The sequence below is a fragment of the Amblyraja radiata genome, chromosome 46 (assembly GCF_010909765.2).
Source record: "Amblyraja radiata isolate CabotCenter1 chromosome 46, sAmbRad1.1.pri, whole genome shotgun sequence".
NCBI lineage: Eukaryota > Metazoa > Chordata > Chondrichthyes > Rajiformes > Rajidae > Amblyraja > Amblyraja radiata.
In genome coordinates this window covers 7784970-7807660 of record NC_046001.1, presented here as the reverse complement: position 1 = coordinate 7807660, position 22691 = coordinate 7784970, and the positions used below count along the sequence as shown (strand labels likewise).

Sequence of the window (22691 nt, the reverse complement as noted above, 5' to 3'; positions counted from 1 at the left end):
CAACGAAAATAGGCATGACTTTTTTTTCACAGTGACTGGGTCAATGAAAGTCTTGGCTGTTTTGCTTTAAGCAAAACACAAGATGCTGGAGGAACTCAACGGGTCGGGCAGCATCTGTGGAGGGAATTGATGGGACCCGAAACGTCATCTGTCCATTCCCTCCAGAGAGGCGGCCTGACCCAATGAGTTCCTCCAGCGCTTTGTGTTTTGCTCAAGATCCCAGCATCTGCAGTTCCTTGTATCTCCTGATTGCTTTGATATGTGTTTTAAACTTCAGACCTCCTTGAAAATGTAGATTTCAAAGCTCTACAAATTGAAACACAAGAATGTGCTGTCCGTTTTAACGCACAAACTCTCACCCAGTTTGAGGATCTGAAGAAAGGTCCCGACCCGAAATGTAATCTCTAGACTTTATTTTAGGCTTTAGAGATAGTGCATGGAACCGGGTCCTTCTGCCCACCAAGCCCACACCGGCCAACAATCACCCTGTACACAAGCACTATCCTACACACTGCAGACAATTTACAGAAACCAATTAACTGACAAACCTGGGTAGGAAGGAACTGCAAACCTATACGTCTTTGGGATGTGGGAGTAAACCGGAGCACCCAGGGAAGTTCCACGTGTTCAAATGTGGAATATGCAAACTCCACACAGACAGCACACGAGGTCAGGATCAAACTTGGGTCTCTGGCTGTGAGGCAGTAGCTCTACCAACTACACCACTGTGCCATTCTGGGAAGAGCCTTTGGAGGTTGAAGGCTTGGTCAAGTGATGACATTTGTGAACGATCCAGAGGCCAGAAGTGGATAAAAACGGGTAGGACCAGACAGGATGTGCTGAGAATTTGACACCCTGGCTGATGATGAACAAACCATGCAGTCCAGAGGTTGAACATGAAGCCCTCATGGAAATTGTGGCCCAGCACCACATACAGTATGTGGTGGCATTCAGTACCAGAGCCATCAATGAACTCGGAAGCCATGATCCAGAGGACAATCGAGAAAGTGGAAGCCTCTGACTACTTGGTTCCAATCCTGCGTGCTGTCCGATACTCGGCTCGGCTGTCCGCAAGTCCAGTGTGCCCACAGGAAGTGGAGGAGGCAAAGTGATGCCCAAGGGAAAGAATATCACCAGTTTAATTTAATTTTGGAATTTGCTTTAGGGTACGAATTTTGAATGAATTTTACTTAAAGCACACAAAAGATTCGTCATTCCTTTCCACTTTCAGTACTTGCCTGAGTGCATTGTGTTTTTATTAAGCTTCTTTTAAAAATAGACTTTGGCTGGCACACAAGGTTCTACCCAATAAAAAGGACATGGATTTATGTGGTCTTGGGTTGTAACAAAGTACACAATACATTTTTTAATCAATAGAGTTTTTAAATACTGTCCCCAATCAGGCAAGCAGACTGAATCTAAAGGCATGCAAATGTTTGTCGGAGTAACCATTCCACAGGAGAGTTGCTGCTCCTGTTCTAGGCCCCAGTGTTCTGTATTAAAATTAAGTGCTGGAGTAACTCAGTGGGTCAGGCAGCTTCTCTGGAGGGAAGGTACACAAAATTGCTGGAGAAACTCAGCGGGTGCAGCAGCATCTATGGAGCGAAGGAAATAGGCGACGTTTCGGGCCGAAACCCTTCTTCAGACTGATGGGGGGGAGAAGGAAGGAAAAGGGGAGGAGGAGGAGGAGGAGGAGCCCGAGGGCGGGCGGATGGGAGGGTGGGAGGAGACCCCCCATCACCACCCTCCCATCCGCCCGCCCTCGGGCTCCTCCTCCTCCTCCCCTTTTCCTTCCTTCTCCCCCCCATCAGTCTGAAGAAGGGTTTCGGCCCGAAACGTCGCCTATTTCCTTCGCTCCATAGATGCTGCTGCACCCGCTGAGTTTCTCCAGCAATTTTGTGTACCTTCGATCTTCCAGCATCTGCAGTTCATTCTTGAAAGCTTCTCTGGAGGGAATGGACAGACGACGTTTCAGGTCAGAACAGGAGACGTTTTGGGTCGGGACCCCTCTTCAAAAGCTGTAGCATTCTGCACTTGGGCCAGGTGCCAGAGAGACTCTGGAACACAATGTAGATATACAACATGGGTCAGTGGTTGCAGGTCAGGAGAAGAAAATGGGGAGGGGGGGAGAGAGATGGATGCACAATCTCTATCTCTTCCTTCCACCATCCCCTCTTCTACTTCCCCTCCACTCTCCTGTACATCTCTCCTCTTCTCTTGTCTAACTCTCTTCAATAGTATTTCTTGGACGAGATGGAAGTTGGTAATTTTGGGGGTTTTGATCATTTCTTTTCATCCTGGTTGAAGAGCCAGCAAGGTCGGAAGGCGAACGTCCCCAGAGATCGTCTATAACAATAACATTTTTATCTCTGCACTTGCCACTTAACAAGGAAAATGGGAGCCTTGAGACCGATAACCATAAAAATTGCAGGCACTCGTAAAACCCCAGCCATATTCCTCATTGCTTAAACACAGACAATTCAATTGAAAATGTACTCATCTGCTTTCATTTAAACAGAAATATCTGATTGAAAGGTTCAATAGCATTCTCGTTGTAATCATAATCATAATCATACTTTATTAGCCAAGTATGTTTTGCAACATACGAGGAATTTCATTTGCCATACAGTCATACCAATAAAAAGCAACAAAACACACAAAATACATTTTAACATGAACATCCACCACAGTGACTCCTCCACATTCCTCACTGTGATGGAAGGCGAAAAAAAGTTCAATCTCTCCCTTTCTTTGTTCTCCCGCGGTTGGGGGCCTTGAGCCTTCTGTTGACGGGACGATCTTGACTCCCGTAGCCGGCGATCGGACCCGCCGCGTCGGGGCGATCAAACTCCCACATCGTTGGGATCTCAGCTCCCCCGCGCCGGGCGATCGGACCCCGGGTCGGGTCTGGTCGAACCTCCTGCCACTTTGGAGCTTCCCGACATCAGTCTCTACACGAGACTGCGAGCTCCTCGATGTTGAAATCCGCAGGCCGCGGTTGGAGCGTCGATCCCAGGCACGGGATCACAGGCTCCGATGGTAAGTTCATGGCCCTGCGGTGGGGCTCAAAGTCAGACTCGAGCAAGGCCGCCAGCTCGCTGATGTTCGGCCGCAGAGCGACCGGAGATACAATTGAGTGATTTTATTGAGTGATTTCTGTATGTGTTTTCTGACGTAAGGACAAAATCGATTCATAGATGTCTATAAAAAACAAATCAATTTGTTACCTGGAAACGACCTACAGTGAATGCATCTTGAATTATTACCCGGTTACAATTAATTTGGCTAATTGAACCACAATGTGGCCCCCTGGTGTAAGTTTAAAGTATATTATATATAAGAAAGATGATAAACACAAAATGCTGGAGTAACTCAGTGGGACAGGCAGCGTACATACACACTCACACACACACACTCTCACACACACACACACACACACACCCATCTATATATATATATATATATATATATATAATAATCACTGGATGCATTCGAAAGAGAGTTAGATAGAGCTCTTAGGGCTAGTGGAATCAAGGGGATATGGGGAGAAGGCAGGAACGGGGCACTGATTGTGGATGATCAGCCATGATCACATTGAATGGCGGTGCTGGCTAGAAGGGCCGAATGGCCTACTCCTGTACCTATTGTCTATGTATCTATGTACATATATATATGTGTGTGTGTGGCATACGTATGTGTGTATCAAAGATTTTAATCCATTGAGTGGATTACGTTTTACTGCACCAACTAATTGACCGAGCAGTATCTTATACACATATCTGGTTATGTAAATTTCTAGGTTTCTAAAGGGTGGTGCTGAGGGAGTGCCGCATTGTATTTTATTCAAATATTAAAATAATATATACAGTACAGTAAACCCACCACCATAATACATGATAAACTTATATACAACTATCTTACACTCCTTGTCAAGGATGCATTCAACCCCCAGTGGTCCCAGAAATCCCCCAGGGCGCCCGTGGACAGCGCGTAGGTCCTCTGTGTGTGTGTGTGTGTAGGATAGTGTTGGTGTACGAGGTGATCACTGGTCCGCGCGGATTAGGTCGGCCGCAGGGCCTGTGTCCGCGCTGTATCTCGAAAGTCTAAAGATCCAGGAGTTGAAATCTTCTCTGAAAGTATCTGAAGGAGCAAAAAACAAATTTGAAGGGGGGAAGCTAAGTGGCATTTTGTGAATTTCCTTCTTTGACTTTGAGGTGAGGAGGACAGTTATGTGGAAGAGTCCCTTGGTTGGGTATTCTGGTGACTTGAAGAGTGCAGAAAATCAGACAGGAAATCAGGTTGGATTTTTCAGGCAGTTGAGTCTTGTGCTCTATTTATTTAACGCTGTGCAAATCATATTGCATTGGATGCCATTCTTTAGAACAATAGTTAACCCCCCCTGGGCGAGAGAGAGCTGCAATGCACAGAATATAAAATATCACAAACTAATCAAGGCATGCAGTGGAGTGTGGCTGTGCCTACTTTCAAAAACGTCCACTGTAAGTATTTGCATAATAAAAACCAAACATGCTAGAAACAGTCAGCAGGCATTGGCACAATGGTGGAGTTGCTGCCTCACAGCACCAGAGACCCGGGTCCCATCCTGACTACGGTTGCTGTCGGTGTGGAGTTTGGACATTCTCCATGTGATCATGTGGGTTTTCTCCGGGTGCTCCGGTTTCTCCCACACTCCAAAGACGTAGGTTAATTGGCTTTGGTAAAATTGTCCCTCGAGCGCAGGAAAGTGTACGGGGTGATTGCTGGTAGTAGGTGCGGACACGGTGGCATGAAGGGCCTGTTTCCATGCTGTAACTCCAAAGTCAAGTCTAAAGGTCAGACAGCATTTGTGGAAAGAGAAGCAGTCAATGTTTCGAGCCGTTGACACACAGAGCTGGGAAAGAGAGAAACCAGTCCGACTGACAGGCGTGGCCATGTCCAGATCAATGCAGAGGTTGGATCAACTTGGATTGTTTTCTCTGCAGCGTCTGCGGAGGAGGGGAGACCTGAGAGAAGTATATAAAATGATCAAAGCCAGAGATAGGGTAGATCAGGGGTGGGGAACCTTTTCATGTTGGAATGCCGCATTAAGTTAGCTGTAATCTAATAAGGCCGCATCCAAGAAACTTCAATTAGGTATACTTCAAAATGTACGTTATTTTGTAAAAATCTAACTACTATGTACTAACTTCAAGAAAAAGAAAAAAAAGTTAATTCTAAAGTTAATGAACCTTTTAATGACTTTGTTGTGACTGCTTTTTGTGGGAAAGCATTTGAATATTTGGTTGCAACATGGAGGTACGCAGTTTCAGCTGATCTTCTAGATGGGTGTCCGTAATTTGTGACCTTAAGGGCGGCTTGATTTGGGTTAGGTAGGAGAATGTAGATTTGCAGCAATAAGTGGTTGAAAAGCAAGAAAGCATTTTACTTGCATGTCAAAGTTAATGTACATTCTAGAGTCGCATTAGAACTAAATCATGAGCATGGAAGTCAAAAGTGCTGGAGAAACTCAGCGGGTGCAGCAGCATCTATCGGGCCGAAACGTTGCCTATTTCCTTCGCTCCATAGATGCTGCTGCACCCGCTGAGTTTCTCCAGCACTTTTGTCTACCTTCGATTTTCCAGCATCTACAGTTCCTTCTTGAACATAAATCATGAGCATAACAGGTGTTAAAATAGCCCTCATGACTTACTAATGTTTTAATTGTGGCCGTCAGTCGGGGAGGATTATTTTGTTGAATCTTCTTTTACTCTTTGGTATTTTAAATACGTTCTTTTTAAGATTAAAATAAAAATAATAAAAGACGAACAAAAACATATTAATAAAAATAAAAGGATTTGTTCCACAAAATTTGGATTCATTCAAAAGGCCACACTTAATGGCCTTAAGGCCGCAGGTTCCCCATCCCTGGGGTAGACAGTTGGAAACGTTTATCCCAGGGTTGAAATGTCAAAGACTAGAGAGCACAGGTTTAAGGGGAGAGGGGCAAAGTTGAAAGGAGATGTGTGGGCAAGTTTCTCTACACAGGGTGGTGGGTGACTGCAATGCGCTGCCAGGGCTGGTGGTGGAGGCAGACACAATGGTGGTGTTTAAAAAGATTGCACGTGCAGGGAATGAAGGGATATATGGATTAATTGCAGGCAGAGGGGATTAGTTTATGTGTACATCATGTTTGGCACAGACATGGTGAGCCAAAGGGCCCGTTCCTGTGCTGTACTGTACAATGTTCTAGAACTCTCTGAGCACTCATTTACCGCACACACTTTGTTCATTCATATGTTAATGGCACTGATCCTGTGCCAACCAGAACCAGCCTCCAAATGACTGGACCTATTGTGTGATCCTTGACATTTACTGCAGGAGGGTTATGAAAGCCAGCGCCCTGCACTCGAGCCAAGGACTGTGGCCAGCTGACATGCACAAGCACTGACTTTGTCCTCATTCAGCCTTTGCCACCTCTGAACTTCACTGTTGCACTGCGTGCCTGGCTCACCCCCTTCATTCAAATCTCCACAAACTCAAGCTCGTCCAAGCTCTGCTGTCTGCAGTGCCCCATTTGCCCCCACCCCACTGCTGGCTGACGTCTGGTTCCTGTTTAAACAGCACCTCTCCCTCGCTGGAATCACCTCCAGCTCCAGCTCAAAGTCCCTGTGGGATGTCTGCGCTCCTCCATTTCTAACCCCTGAATGCTGTCTGAATTGAATCTGTTCACCACTGGACTCTGTGCTTTCAGCTGCCTGGGTGCTTTACTCTGAGATACCCGCCTCGAATCTTTCACTTTACACCTGCTACCCCGTTGTGCAAGATTTTGATCCGCTGCCCAATATCTCCGTTTGGGGCTGAATGTTATTTTTTGTTTGTTTAATACTACTGTGAAGGATCTGGGGATGTTTTGGGGCAGCACAGTGGTGCAGCTCGTAAAACTGTTGCCTCCCAGCGCCAGAGACCCGGGTTTGAACCTGACCTCGGGTGCTGTCTGTGTGGAGTTTGCACGTTCGCCCTGTGACCGCCTGGGTGCTCCGGTTTCCTCTCGCACTCTAAGGGCATACAGGTTTGTAGGTTAATTGGCTTGGTAAAATTATAAATTGTCCCTAGTGTGTGTAGGATAGTGTTAGTGTGCGGGGATCGCTGGTCAGCGCAGACTCGGTGGGCCGAAGGGCCTGTTTCTGCGCTGTATCTCTAAACCAAACTAAACCTCTAACAAATGTGAAGGAGAGTCCCGACATGAAACGTCGTCTGTCCGATTCCCTCCACAGATGCTGCCTGACCTGCTGAGTTCCTCCAGGAGTTTCCAACATCTGCAGCCTCTTGTGCCTGGAAGTGTGATCACTGTTGTAATGTGGCAGTCATTTGCATCGCAGGCTCCCACAAACTGCAGTCTGCACAACCAGCGGACAATCTGTTTAATCAGGCGCATTGAGAATGAATCGTGGCGACAGCATCTTTCAGCAAAAAACCTGCCAGCGGTGATCACAGAGAAGCAACTTAATGAATGCTTTTGGTTGGAAACAAAGAGGAACTTCCTCATTGTGTTCACATTAAGGGTAATAATAAGAGTTGGGTTAGCTGACATTTACAACCAGTAGTTTGATGTCACTTTGCTCTCCCCTCTCATCCCCCCCAAAGTCAGGAATAAAGCCAGGTGCAGCGTTGATGGTGTCAGGCTGGCATCCAGGGACCAGCACCCTGCAATTACCATTGCCACGTGAAGGTTGTGCACCAATCACCACTTTCTTCCAGGGGAGGCGACATTTGTCTGTATCTCTGCGCACATCATTAACGCCGCTGAAAAGAGTGCTCAGGCCGACGTGCAAAAGTATCCCAGATGCTTTGCATATTGCCGGGCTTGCATTGTTAAACAAACAGACCCCTTCTGCCGGTCTCTCTGGATGTTGCGCCATTTCCAACCCATTGACTCGCTGTGGAGTCTGCCGCTCCATGCAGGATGCTCATGGCAACAGCCAATGCTGCTCTGCAATTGGCCCATTCGTGGCGCTGTTCAAGATGGCCAAGCAGTCTCTGAGAGTGTTCATTAAATACCCAACCCACGGGTCTGTACTCTGTGCAGGAAGGAACTGCAGATGCTGGTTTACATCGAAGATGGACACAAAATGTAACTGAGTGGGACAGGCGGCATCTCTGGAGAGAAGGAATGGGTGATGCTTCGGGTCTGAAGAAGGGTCTCGACCCCGAGACGTCACCCATTCCTTCTCTCCAGAGATGCTGCCTGCCTCACTGAGTTACTCCAGCATCTTGCGTCTATCTTGTCTGCTTTGGATAAGGAGGATAAGTGGCACTCGTACACTTGTGCTGCACCCTGGGATGCATAGCAATTGAACAATTTCATGGCCTCAACTCCAAAGGTTCTGCTGATGCCCCAAGCATTAATGTTAAAAGCTACAAATGATTCTCAAAGCTCTGCAGTAGCAACCACCAATGCACTGAAGCGGGCAGAATTGATAAATCATGTTTTTTTAAAAATGCAGAACCCGTTTGAAAGGCCAAGTGGCCTATTACTGTAAAGGTCCTATTTCATATGTTTGAACGAACCCTCTTTACTCCTGGGAATACAAGGTCACCTTGGAGCCTGACTTCAGACACTTCTAATCTGGGATGGGCCGCCTATCTCTGGCTTGTCCCAAATGGGAAAAATCGGACAGTAAAAAGAGGACTATGGAAGCTCGAGAGGGGTAGTGGGATAGAGGGGTGGCGGAGGGAGCATTTGAAAATGACTGCTGATGACTTTGGTTCAAGGCTTCATCAGAAGGATGGTGCTTCCTACGGCGTGAGCAGGTGAAGATGTTCTCGTTGGTCAGGCAGCTCAGTGGCACAGCTGGTAGAGCCAATACCTCCCAGGTTCAAACCTGACCTCCGCCGCTGTCTGTGTGGAGTTTGTGCGTTCTCCCTGTGACCACCTGTCTTTTCCTCGGGTGCTCCGATTTCCTCTCATATCCGGGTCGGTTGGTTAATTGGCTGCTGTAAATGAGCCCAAGTGTGTAGGTGAGTGGTGGAGTCTGGGAGCAGTAGATGGGAAGGTGGGGTTAAAGGAAAATCAGATTCCTGTAGGTTTCACGTAAATGGGTGGTTGCTGGTTGGTGTGGACTTAAAAACATAGAAGAGTACAGCACAGGAACAGGTCCTTCAGCCCACAATGTCCATGCCGAACATGTTGCCGAGTTCAACTAATCTTGGTGCGTCGAAGGGCTTGTTTCCGTGCTGGATCTCTCACTCTGTAACTCCGGCAACACCTCAGAATTCTTTGAGAGGAGAGACAGATTTTCTTTTTTCCCCTGTTCTGCCACATGTCAGTTCCTCGACAAACACCTTGACAAACGTCTCATCCCATTTACAAGGACAGCAGGTCCGTGGCCTTGTAACTGAAGCTGCCCTCGGATCGATCACACACCAGCCCCACTGTAGAGTGCAGCAGCTTTGGGAAGAGGGAAGCCTAGTGGAAGTGACCTGCCAGCTGGCCGAGCTCCAGGACGTCGGATCCTTATTGATCAGTCTCTGCTGTGTAAGGCACCGCGTTCTCTCCCCTTTCCCACCCAGTCCTCCGTAAGGGAAACACTCACCTGGTCCCACCATAGTGTCCAACAGGACACCCACCGTGCTGGAGTAACTCAGCGGGTCAGACATGCAGCATCTCTGGAGAACGTGGACAGGTACAAAGTGCTGGAGTAACTCAGTGGGTCAGGCAGGCAGCATCTCTGTGGAGAACGTGGACAGGTACAACGTGCTGTAGTAACTCAGGGGGTCAGGCAGCATCTCTGTGGAGAACGTGGACAGGTACAAAGTGCTGGAGTAACTCAGTGGGTCAGGCAGCATCTCTGTGGAGAACGTGGACAGGTGATCAGACCCTTCTTCAGACTGATTGTGTGTGGCGGGGAAAGAAAGCTGAAGAAGGATCTCGGCCTGAAATGCCACCTATCCATGTTCTCCAGAGATGCTGCCTAACCCGCTGAGTTACTCCAGCACTTTGTGTCTTTTTGTGTAAACCAGCATCTGCAGCTTCTACACATCTCGTCCATCAGTCTGGACTGGAAGTGCCCCTCTAGCACCAATGTTCCCCTTTAATGCTAAACCCAACCTGTCTATTATCCCCTGAACTTCTCTACTGTCAGTATTCTGCACTTTGTTGCTGATGTGCGACCTTGTCTAACTTTCCGTTGCTGCAAACAGCAGCGCTCCAGCACCTGCTCAGCTTTTACTGCTGTGGGCTGCAGCCAGGATGACACTCGTATACACTTATTTTTTTTATCGTGCCACTAAATTTTTACTCGTTAAAACCTCCTTGTATTTCTGCTTTGTGGCATTGAGGTAATCTGAATGATTTATGCCCAGTGACCAGATGGTAAATGTCAATGTGAGAGACGAGAGCCAAGTAGCCTAATCTCCGGGCCTTGTATATTGTTCCCTGGATCTGCAGCACTCCTGTGCATTGGTAATTGAGGGTTTTTTTTGTGTTCTGATGATCCCTTGGGGAAGGGGAGGCTGGTCTGTATTATGTATTTGAATTCATTTTTTCAATATGGACAATGTAATTGTAATGTGCCTCCTCTATGCTGGGCCACATGCTGCGTGTGTAGCTGTGCTGTGAAGAGGTTCTTGTCTGATTACTGCTGGCTGCCAGTGACTCTGCGGCTAATGTCTAATACAATCCCCTTGTCCCTCTGTAATGGCCGTGCAGTCGATGCGTTCTACGCTATCTGCCCGGCGCAGACTCCAGCTGCTCTACCTCGCACAGAATTCCCTCCAGCTTTTTCTTTCAAAATTGGATGCGTATCATTTCTGCTGTGGCCTGCACATTTCGCAAAAAGCAGCTCAAAGGAAACACGGGCGTTGCGGCTCCGATTCACCGGACTGACTTGAAGCAAGGGGGCTAGTTGTATGAGGAGAGAATCATGTTGACATTGAGGGCGGCTCAGTGGTGCAGCGGGTAGAGCCAGAGACCCGGGTTCCATCCTGACCTTGGTTGCCATCTGTGTGGAGTTTGCACGTTTTCCCAGTGACCGCGTGGGTTTCATATCCGGCTGCTCCGGTCTCAACAGACAATAGGTGCAGGAGTAGGCCATTTGGCCCTTCGAGCCAGCACCGCCATTCAATGTGATCATGGCTGATCATCCCCAATCAGTACCCCGTTCCTGCCTTCTCCCCATATCCCCTGACTCCGCTATTTTAAGTGCCCTATCTAGCTCTCTCTTGAAAGCATCCAGAGAACCTGCTTCCACCGGCCTCTGAGGCAGAGAATTGCACACTCACAACTCTCTGTGAGAAAAAGTGTTTCCTCGTCTCCGTTCTAAATGGCTTACTCCTTATTCTTAAACTGTGGCCCCTGGTTCTGGACTCCCCAACATCAGGAACATATTTCCTGCCTCAAGCGTGTCCAAGCCCTTAACAATCTTATATGTTTCAATGTTTCCTTCTAAACTCCAGAGTGTACAAGCCCAGTTGCTCCATTCTCTCAGCATTTGACAGTCCCGCCATCCCGGGAATTAACTTTGCAAACCTACGCTGCACTCCCTCAATAGCAAGAATGTCCTTTCTCAAATTAGGGGGCCAAAACTGCACACAATACTCCAGGTGTGGTCTCACTAGGGCTCTGTACAACTGCAGAAGTCCTCCCACATCCCAAAGACGTGCGGTTCAGTAGGTTAATTGGTGTCTGTAAATGGCCCTGAGTGTGTAGGGAGTGGGGTAATGTACAACCAGTGTGAATGGGAGATCGATGGGCGGTGTGGACTCCATGGGCTGGAGGTCCGCTTTCTGTGCTGTATCTCCAAAGTAACAACAATAAACTAAACTAAACATTTACTCCTTAGTGAACAAAAGACACTAAGTGCTGGAATAACTCAGTGGGTCAGGCAGCATCACTGGAGAACATGGATAAGGTTATGTTTTGGGTCAGCACCCTCTGAATATGGTCATAAAGCATGTTCATATTCTGAAGAATTGTCTGAAGAAGGGTCTCGACCCGAAACGTCACCTATTCCTTTTCTCCAGAGATGCTGCCAGACCTGCTGAGTTAGTCCAGCATTTTGTGTCTATCTTTGGTGTAAGCCAGTAGGACAAGCAGCATCTCTGGAGAACATGGATCGGAATCAACCAATCAAGTTTTATTCGTCACTTGCACATAAGTGCAAGTGAAATGAATTTGCCAGCAGCGGTACAATAAAAAAGAACGTGTGTAGGAAGGAACTGAAGATGCTGGTTTACTCCGAAGATCAGACACAAAATGCTGGAGTAACTCAGCGGGTCAGGCAGCATCTCTGGAGAGAAGGAATGGGTGACATTTTGGATTGAGATTGGCCTTTATTTCCCCCTCCTGCCCAGACGCTCCAGGTTGTTGCAGTGCATAACCATACCTTCAACGAAAGCCAGCATGGAAACGAGAAAATCAAAATACCTGTTGAGCCCATTCTGCCATTCAATGAAACCTGGCTGTATCTTAACATCTGCCTTCCAGGGAACCAGAACGGCCACTGCCCTTGCTCAGCCAAAATCTCCATCTAACGTTTGACGTTTTCAATTGGCCCCTGCATTCAACGGTCTTCATGAAAGACATCATGCGTTTAGTAAAAATGCTTCCTGCCGTCATCTCTGACTGGTCTGGCTCACATTTTAAGATTCTATCCCCTTGTTTCTGGACATCCTCACACCCAGTCGCTTTGCTCCATCCCCCAAGTCCCAAACCAGATCAAATCCTTCAATCATAATCAATTAGATCAATTCTTAATCTGCAACATTCAAGGGGCTATAAGCCCTTCAGTTTCACCAGGCGGCTGTAGAGGCCAAGCCAATGGATTGACTAAGGCGGAGATTGACAGATTCGTGATTAGTACGGGTGTCAGGGGTTACAGGAGAGTTGGGTTGAGAGGGAAAGATAGATCAGCCATGATTGAATGGTGGAGTAGACTTGATGGGCTGAATGGCCTAATCCTGCTCCTAGAATTTATAAACTTATGATTGGGGCTAGACTTCCCCACCTTGGGTCACTCGGGTACCATGCTTCACTGAAGAAATAATTACAAATTTCAGCATGGTTTATTGGATTTGGAACAGAGCAGAGCAGCAGAGTCCACACAGAGTGCAGGTAAATGGCAACGGCAGAGCCCAACAGTAAAGTTTAATGTACTGTGAGTAACAAGTTGCTCACTAAACAAGGCTGCCTTCCTTTTTAGCACGGCTCTCGTTAAAGGTCTGAAGAAGTGTTTCGGCCCGAAACGTCGCCTATTTCCTTCGCTCCATAGATGCTGCTGCACCCGCTGAGTTTCCCCAGAAATTTTGTGTACTCTCGTTAAACACTGCTCTGCTCAAAGCTCAAAGCAAACATTCTTCAACAAAGCTGGCTTCATGAAAGCTTTTTGGTGCGATTATTACAGACCTGTTTCAATGACACCACACAAGAATGTGTCACTACCTGCAGTGGTTTGCAACTTCAACCCCTCCACTTTGGCTGGCCTGCGGTTGAAAGGAACAGAAGTATTTAATACCTTGCTCTTCCACTCCTGAAGCTGTGTGAAGTTTGGCTCCATGCACCTTGCAGCATGGCTCGGTGTCCTAGTCAAATACCCTGCCCTTCCCGAAGCCTACAACTAACGCCTACAATGCTAACAATAGCTCCCTTCACCGAGCCAGCACTGAACATGGAACCTTTCAAAGTCCTACCCCCTCCCCTGACATCAGTCTGAAGAAGGGTCTCGACCCGAAACATCGCCCATTCCTTCTCTCCATAGATGCTGCCTCACCGGCTGAGTTTCTCCAGCATTTTGTGTCTACCTTTGATTTTACCAGCATCTGCAGTTCTTTCTAAAACATAGGTAATAGGTGGATACAGGTGCGGGGGGGGGGGGGAGAGGGTTGATAGGCAGATGGTTGGACAAGGGACAGAGATGAAAAGACAGTCGGTGTGAGTCAAAGGATTGTGACGCTAGAGGAAGGAAGGTAGATGGAGAAACCAGTGAGAGTCCACGTGGGGCACAGGGAAGGGGGGGGTGGGGAGACAAAAGGATGGGAACAAAAGACGGGAATGGGGAAGAGGCTGGGGGCTTTGTAGCACTTTGTGTCTTTTTATGTAAACCAGCATCTGCAGTTCCTTGTTTCTTCATTATTTCCCAAGGTGTTGACATTGAGACTAAAGAAGAGTCCCCACCCGAAACGTCACCTATCCATGTTCTCCATAGATGCTGCCTGACCCACTGAGTTACTCCAGCACTCTGTGAAACGTCACCTATCCATGTTCTCCACAGATGCTGCCTGACCAGCTGAGTTACTCCAGCACTCTGTGTCTTACCTTGGGAAATAATTTGACTTTTTGAAGCTAGAAATAGGTTGCTTGTTTACAGGCCTAGAACATAATAAACGGTTTGTAAACGCTTCAATCAGGATTATTACTTTACATTGTGGGAAGAGAAAGGAGACCACAATTTAATGAAAGACAAATTTTGAACTGGAAAAAGCAAATCCTTCCGCACTTTGACGGGTCAGAAGTTAGAATCTGCAAATTGACTTGCCAGCACAGTCTAAAATCGCCGGCATTTAAGGCGTTTAATTTGAATTTAAAGAAAGCGCATTTACTATTTATTTTGTTTAATATCAGACATCTCCCGAACTTCACAGCGATTGCTTGTGGCTGAGAGGTGATTTAATTTTTATAAACCCACTGGACAGTAAATAACGGAATTTATTTGGTGCATTGCAGACATCGTCTCTCTTCGTTTTTGTAAATTGCATGAACATTCCCAGCCGATTGACTTGTTAGATTTGATGTTGAGAATGTTGTAATCCTGTCTGCTCTGTGATTTACCTCAATTGTTATTGAGATTGACAGTTATAGTCTGTGCCCATTATTTTAGGACTCTCCCTCTCTCCCCCCCCTCTCCCCCCCTCTCCCCCCCCTCTCCCCCCCTCTCCCCCTCTCTCCCCCCCCTCTCTCCACCCCCTCTCCCCCCCTCTTCCCCCCCTCTTCCCCCCCTCTTCCCCCCCTCTCCCCTCCCTCTCCCCCCCCTCTCCCCCCTCTCCCCCCTCTCCCCCCTCTCTCCCTCCCCCCCTCTCCCCCTCCCTCCCCCTCCCTCCCCTCCCCCTCCCCCTCCCCCCCTCCCTCCCCCTCTCCCCCCCCTCTCTCCCCCCCTCTCCCCCCCTCTCTCCCCCTCTCTCCCCCCCCTCCCCCCCCTCTCCCCCCTCCCCTCTCCCCCTCTCCCCTCCCCCTCTCCCCTCCCTCTCCCCTCCCCCTCCCCTCCCCCTCTCCCCTCCCCCTCTCCCCTCCCCCTCTCCCCTCCCTCCCCCCCTCTTCCCCCCCCCCTCTCTCCACCCCCTCTCTCCCCTGTCCATCAATGCGTTATCCACCCATTTTCCTGCTGAAATTCTGAGTGTGTGGTTTTTTTTGTGTGTGATGTAAATTGTAGCTCACACAAGCAGCTTGCTGGCACTCTTGCTGTTGATGTGGAATGTGTTATCCTGCATCCATGTTCCCTCTCCCGCAGTAATTGCCTTACTGACAAATAAGAGATGGATTTCTACCCGAGCGATTAACATTGAGCAACTTATCTTCTCCCCCCCCCCCCACCGCACCACCACACCCCCACCCTCTCCCCTCGCCCTCCAGCCCACCCCCACACCGAACCCTCTCGCTTCTCAGCACCTTCGTTTGCACTCCTGTCATCCTGAGGTCACGACGGAGCACACGAGCGTTTTTAATGAGGGGTTTGAACGATACAGGAAGGGGGACAACCACTAATGCAAGACACCATTATCCTCCGAGCTGGAAAGGGGGAATGGGGATTCCAGTCCACATTTTGCAGAGGACCCTCGCTGAGCCTTTCAGACCCGAATCAATGTGAATTCTCAATGTATACTCTGGTGTCTTCATTATCTCATCAAGCTGCTTGATCCGAGAAGTGTTGAAAGGATTTCAGTGGTTTATTCCACAGAACTAGGGCTTGCTTGGTTTTTTTTTCCTCTTCCTCCTCCCTTCCCTAAGCCTTGTGATGGTTTTATATCATTTTTTCTCCCCGTTCAGTATTTCCTCCACTTCCTTTTGGCACCTGAAATGTAAATAGGAATATGTCCGGAAACCTTGGAAAGAGCACTGCAGCTGTGGTAAGGGGAGGGAGGGGAGGGAGCGGGGTGGGTAATGAGGATGCTTGATGCCGAGGATCATCTCTGTTCTGCAGCGCAAGGCATGTATCCTTTTGTATTGCACCGTGGATTCCACGAAATCTAGCCCATTGAATTATAGTCCGGATGGGTGGTCTGTGTTGGAGCCATGAACCTTTCGGAGCCCTGCGCTACCTTCGTACTCTGAACTCATGAACAGTGGAGCAATCTTGCAACGAAGGACTACTTTTCATATCTCTCTCACACTTGTGAAATTCGAGCCTCTGAGCGATGGAGGCAGTGGGAGTGAGACTTGCCAGAGGGACAAAGCCACCCCATCTGAAGAGGAACTTGGAGCGGCGGAGGCTGCAGAGGAGGTCTCTTTATTGCATGACCAGGGTGCCTCCGGCCGCGCGCCCCGAAACGCACGGTTAAAAACCGTCCAGAATGCGGAGGCAATTCAACCGGGAACAATAGGCGGCAAGTTCATTATTGGACCTGAAGGAAAAGCACCATTGGATTTCGGACCAGCTTGTAGTGAAGAGGACGAATCTCCAGGCAAAGCACACCTTCAACCACCGCCAAAATCTGTGAGTACATCTGAAAATGTTGAATTGTCGCCTCCTTGTGCACTCCGCGGCCAGCCCACAGCCCCTCGCACGCACACCGATGCCAAGAGCCCGAATGAGGGGAAGCAAGATGCCCAGTTGTGTGCCGCTCCCACTACTGAGGAGAGTCTCGCCCTTCCCTTGGTTTCTGGGACTAGCCACGGCAAAGCACAGACTGATGCGGAGCGTGGCAAAGTACCAGAGGAGGAAGGAGCCTTGAAAGATCAAACCGAGAGAGTCGTGAGCTCCTGTATCCTCCCAAAGCGCGACTTGACAGGTAAACATCCAGACACCCAGGTGGAGACGAAGACTGGAGTCGAGAGTGGTCTGCCACTCGAGAAAGTTGTGACTGTCTCTCAACACGCAGAGAAAGACTACGTCAAACTTAAACCCCAGTCCTTGCCCGTCATTGCTGAGAAGAGCCCGGGTGTAATGAGAAGCCCCAGTGGCAACCAGGGTAAAACAGGGAGAAGAGAGAAGCCAGTCCGGCAGACCAACCGCCTGTCCTGGCAAGAGAGTGAAATGAAGGTGAAAATCCAAGTGAGCAGCAAGAAGTATCCAAGAGTGGAGAGCTTGCGAAATGCCGGCGAGATGCTGCACAGGAGAGTGGGCCAGACTGCGGCTGAACAAGGGAGAGGGAAGAGCAGAACCTTGGATAACAGTGACATCCACACTCTTTCCGAAGTGCTCGAGCAGGGTCACGACATCCCAACCCCAGAAAAAACAAAGTCGGGTGCACGGGATCGCAAGATGCTGAAGTTTATCAGTGGGATCTTCACAAAGAGCATCGGCTCTGTGTCTCTCTCGTCTGCCAGTGGTGGATTAACTCCAAAGGATTTTGCTCCAGGTGCCAGAGGTCCTTCCCCAAGCCCAAGTAAGCACAAACTTAGCTCAAACTACTCGTGAATTGGTTTGTTAATATTTGTCCTGCGTCCCAAAGAAGAAAGGCAAGGTAGCCCGACATTAATTGTCTTCCAGGGTAGCTCCAGTCAGTGGAATCATGCTCCAAGTCAAGAGTAGGTTCCAGCTCATCTCAGGAGGCTTCAGTGTGTTGTCCTCGCCAACTGTCTTCTTGCATGTTCACACTGACTGGCTGGAGGTCACTGGGACACTGTTAGACGCGTGAATCCAGGCCAGAGTAGCTTCATGCACATTACAATGCTCACTAGTATTGTTTTATTTCCCCAATTCCAAAGGTGATTAGGACGACCGTAAAGCCCTGAGTGCAATCGCTCGCTAACTCTGCACGGTCAGCGACTGTCAGCCAGTTAAAGAGCCACTCCACGCACCCTGTTACACATGTGACCCCAGTCCCACATGGTTGACACTTTGTGTTCCCAGTGATGCTCAGAGAAGGGCAGTAAATGCTGCATTGTGACTGTCCCCCTCAACAAAGTGAACACCGTTCACATGAACAATGGCCTTGTTTCCATGCCCGCAAGGGCGGAGGTGGTTTGATGTTGGTGTTTGAGATGATGATGGACCGGGCGGGGGTGGCGGGGCGGGGGTGACGGGGCAGGGGTGGCGGGGCGGGGGTGGCGGGGCAGGGGTGGCGGGGCGGGGGTGACGGGGCGGGGGTGATGAGAACAGACCACTTCCAACGATGAAAGTGCCAAGAGTGAGAGGCCACGGATATCAAACTGTGATTTGGGGCAGAGGATGCAAAGCTTGTTTTAACGTTGGTGGTGAGGCATGGGATGCAGATTGTGAAACAGAAACAACATTAATATACAAAGCAAAACACAAAGTGCTGGAGAAACTCAGCGGGTCAGGCAGCATCTGGGGAGTTGTACCAGCTTTAAAGTCATCATGTTGAGTCTCATTGTCTGGAACTCATTTCCACCTAATCCTCAGCTGACAATGGCCTGTTTCCTTTATCATCATTACTTTGTATATCTTTTATTCATTTGTTCTCTATCTCTCTGCTTCACCGTCTACATCTCTCATTTCCCTGTCCCCTGACTCTCAGTCTGAAGAAGGGTCTCGACCCGAAACATCACCCATTCCTTCTCTCCAGAGATGCTGCCTGTCCCACCTGCTGAGTTACTCCAGCTTTTTGTGTCTATCAAGGGAGGGAGTGGACAGGTGACGTTTCGAGTCTCCAGTCTGAAGAAGGGTCCCCACCCGAAAGGTCACCTCTTCATGTTCTCCAGAGATGTTGAGTTACTCCAGCATCTTTGTGTTTTGCTCGAGCCGCCGGTTCGATCGTTTTGGGAGGTCAGTCAACACCCTATCAAACCACCGTGAGAGTTCCCAGCTCTGCATCAACCCAGTGGGGCTGTGGGTCAAACAAGTGATCGACTCTATTGAGGGAGTGCAGCGTAGGTTTACAAGGTTAATTCCCGGGATGGCGGGATTGTCATATGCTGAGAGAATGGAGCGGCTGGTCTTGTACACTCTGGAGTTTAGAAGGATGAGATGGGATCTCATTGAAACATATAAGATTGTTAAGGGCTTGGACATGCTAGAGGCAGGAAACATGTTCCCGATGTTGGGGGAGTCCAGAACCAGGGGCCACAGTTTAAGAATAAGGAGTAAGCCATTTAGAATGGAGACGAGGAAACACTTTTTCTCACAGAGAGTGGTGAGTCTGTGGAATTCTCTGCCTCAGAGGGCGGTGGAGGCAGGTTCTCTGGATGCTTTCAAGAGAGAGCTAGATAGGGCTCTTAAAAATAGCGGAGTCAGGGGATATGGGGAGAAGGCAGGAACGGGGTACTGATTGGGGATGATCAGCCATGATCACAATGAATGGCGGTGCTGGCTCGAAGGGCCGAATGGCCTCCTCCTGCACCTGTTGTCTATTGACTCGTCTCCACAGCTGACTTGCCAGCTCTTTCCCCGACACTCGTTCGCTGGTGGGGAAAGCCTCTGACAATGCACCCCTTAAAGTTGTTGTTATCCAGTGGGTCACAAAGAAGCGGACTGAAAAATTGTTTAGGCTTTTGAGTGAGAGGAATGAGGTCTACTGCGCGCAGGGTGGAGTTGTACTGCGGTTGCTACTGGACTAGCCATCGCCAGAGATCTGGATCAAGCTCTAAGATCCAATCCACCACGGCAGCTGAGGAATTAAAATTCCACTCACTGTTGCTAGTCTCAAGTCAAGTTTATTTCTATAGCACATTTAAAACCAACTCTCGTTGACCAAAGTGCTTTACATTAGTGCAGGTACTATCTTGCTACAAATAGTGGTACATAGATCAACAATACTTACATAAATACATACAGCACTCACTCAGAGGACCTCAAGAAAGGCATGAGAGTAGAAATAAGTGTTAAGTCTAGACGTAAAAGAGTTGATGGAGGGGGCAGTTCTGATGGGAAGAGGGATGCTGTTCCACAGTCTAGGTGCTGCAACTTTGCCCATGAACCTGCTGGATTGTTGCCAATAGCTGCCTGGTGTATCACTAAATATACCTGGTCTGGTGACTCTATATGTGACTCCAGACCAACTAACAAGATTGGCCATTAATTGCCTCTTCAGCTCAGAGTTCAATCCCAATCCAGGGTCGATATAAGAATGGGCCAATTACTCCCCTCATTCTGCGATGCCAATCAAAACTTTCCCATCTGTCCACTTGCTGTTTGGAAGCCCCTTTTAAATCTGTGGTGCCCATCTTTGCCGACAGCGTGTCCGGTTAAATCTGTGGTGCCCATCTTTGCCGCCAGCGTGTCCGGTTAAATCTGTGGTGCCCATCTTTGCCGCCAGCGTGTCCGGTTAAATCTGTGGTGCCCATCTTTGCCGACAGCGTGTCCGGTTAAATCTGTGGTGCCCATCTTTGCCGACAGCGTGTCCGGTTAAATCTGTGGTGCCCATCTTTGCCGACAGCGTGTCTGGTTGCTGATTACATGAAACACAAAGGGGTCGGGCAGCATCTGTGGAGGGAATAGACAGACGACGTCTCGGGTCGGGACGTTTCAGGGGACAGAAATCTGGAAATGAGGTGGAGGTGAAACAAAGCCCTCCAAGTGATAGGTGGATACAGCGGTGGATACATGTGTGATAGGTGGATACATGTGTGAAGTAAGTGACAAAGGAGACAAACGGGTGTCAGATAAGGAGAGGAGAGAGAGTAAGGCCAGAGGAAGGGATATAGGGGGGAGGTGGGGAAGGGAGGGGGGGGGGGTGTGAAAGGGTAACGAGGGCCTCTGGCATGGGTGTTATTAGACTTTTTGGAGACACAGTGTGAAAACAGGCCCTTCAGCCCACTGCATCTGCACTGACCAGCGATCAATTTTAATTTTAGAATATGCGCTCTCTCTCTCTCTCTCTCTCCCTCTCCCTCTCCCTCTCCCTCTCCCTCTCCCTCTCCCTCTCCCTCTCCCTCTCCCTCTCCCTCTCCCTCTCCCTCTCCCTCTCCCTCTCCCTCTCCCTCTCCCTCTCCTCTCCCTCTCCCTCTCCCTCTCCCTCTCCCTCTCCCTCTCCCTCTCCCTCTCTCCCTCTCCCTCTCCCTCTCCCTCTCCCTCTCCCTCTCCCTCTCCCTCTCCCTCTCCCTCTCCCTCTCCCTCTCCCTCTCCCTCTCCCTCTCCCTCTCCCTCTCCCTCTCCCTCTCCCTCTCCCTCTCCCTCTCCCTCTCCCTCCCCCCCCCCCCCCCCCCCTCCCCCTCTCCCTCTCCCTCTCTCCCTCTCCCTCTCCCCCCCCCTCCCTCCCCCTCCCCTCCCTCTTCCCCTCTCCCTCTCTCTGTCTCCCTCTCCCCCCCCCTCTCCCCCCCCCTCTCTCTCCCCCCCCCCTCTCTCTCCCCAAGTGCCATTCCTGGAAGTCAATACAAAGCTCTGACTGGAGCGAAGCTGGTGAATTATAAATGTCTGTCCACAGCCGTCAGCTTCAGAGTCTTTGCAAGCTGTCTGTAGTCGCTGGCTGGTTGTGTGAAGACTTGCTTTCTCCCACTCAGTTATCTCTGGGCTCACTGGGTTATCATCTTTGAAATGTAGTAACTGACGCACTCTGTTGCCAGCCCACCCATTCCATCCCTCACCCTGACAGATGATAATCTGGTGATAATACTAATAACCCAGAGAAAGTAGTTGACGCAGGTACAAGGGCAACATTTAAAAGACATTTGGATGGGAAAGGTTGAGGGGGATATGGGCCAGTCCTGGGCAATTGGTCAATGGTGCTTTTATTTAATGACATGCGCAAACACACAGTGAAAGTCTTCTCCTACATACAGCCCAGTAAAGTGTTGCCACACCGAAGCACAATCTCCGCTGAATTTGCTGTAAAGCAAGCGGAAAGGCACGGTAGAAATCCAAGTCCCATTAGTCGTCTGTTAAGGTAGACAAAAATGCTGGAGAAACTCAGTGGGTGCAGCGGCATCTATGGAGCGAGGGAAACCCTTGGTTTCCCTCGCTCCATAGATGCTGCTGCACCCGCTGAGTTTCTCCAGCATTTTTGTCTACCTTCGATTTTCCAGCATCTGCAGTTCCTTCTTAAACACAGTCGTCTGTTAAGGACCGTCCCTGCTTCACCCCCGCGTGACGTGGTGTCAGTGTCGTGAAGCTTAAATTATTAAAGAGGTTCAGCTAAAGTCTGGCCAGAGCAGCAGATGTGTGTAATCGATAAGTAGATAAGGAACATGTGCATTCTTCCTTCTTTATGACCGGTCATGTCCTACTCTTTAAGCTAGCGAGGATTATATATCAGTGTCTCTGCCTGGATTCAAGCTTTTACTTTTTTCACCCACTAACCGTTCCCCCCATTCTCAGCCTTCCCCGACCCTGTCTCACGCAAGGGCTTGATGACAGCCATGGCTTCAGGGCTCCAACATCTTGTGCACTGACTGCTCCCCTTGACTGCAGGACAAGGCAAAGGGTATTCAGGAGACGGACACAAAATGCTGGAATCATTCAGTGGGACAGGCAGCGTCCCTGGAGAAAAGGAATAGGTGACGTTTCGGGTCGAGACCCTTCAGCAGACTGAGTGTCAGTGAGGGGGAAACTCGAGGTCCATTGTTGGCTGGGAATACCAACGGTGACATTAGCTAGGAATTTGAA

At 49.2% G+C, this 22691-nt stretch overlaps 1 protein-coding gene across 6 annotated transcripts in view; it reads left to right on the top strand.

Moving 5' to 3' along the window:
- The window catches only part of agap2 (ArfGAP with GTPase domain, ankyrin repeat and PH domain 2), a 123304-nt gene that overhangs the window by 34240 nt on the left and 66373 nt on the right, over positions 1-22691 (top strand). For 2 of the 6 annotated variants that reach the window (XM_033015780.1, XM_033015778.1), the window contains exon 1: positions 15842-17574. The exons of 3 other annotated variants lie outside the window; for them this stretch is intronic. In XM_033015780.1, coding sequence (XP_032871671.1) covers positions 16305-17574 — 1270 coding nt within the window. In that variant the 5' untranslated portion in view covers positions 15842-16304. Of the gene's footprint in view, positions 1-15840; positions 17575-22691 lie in introns of those variants that run through there. One more of the 6 variants, XM_033015779.1, reaches the window with a different exon arrangement.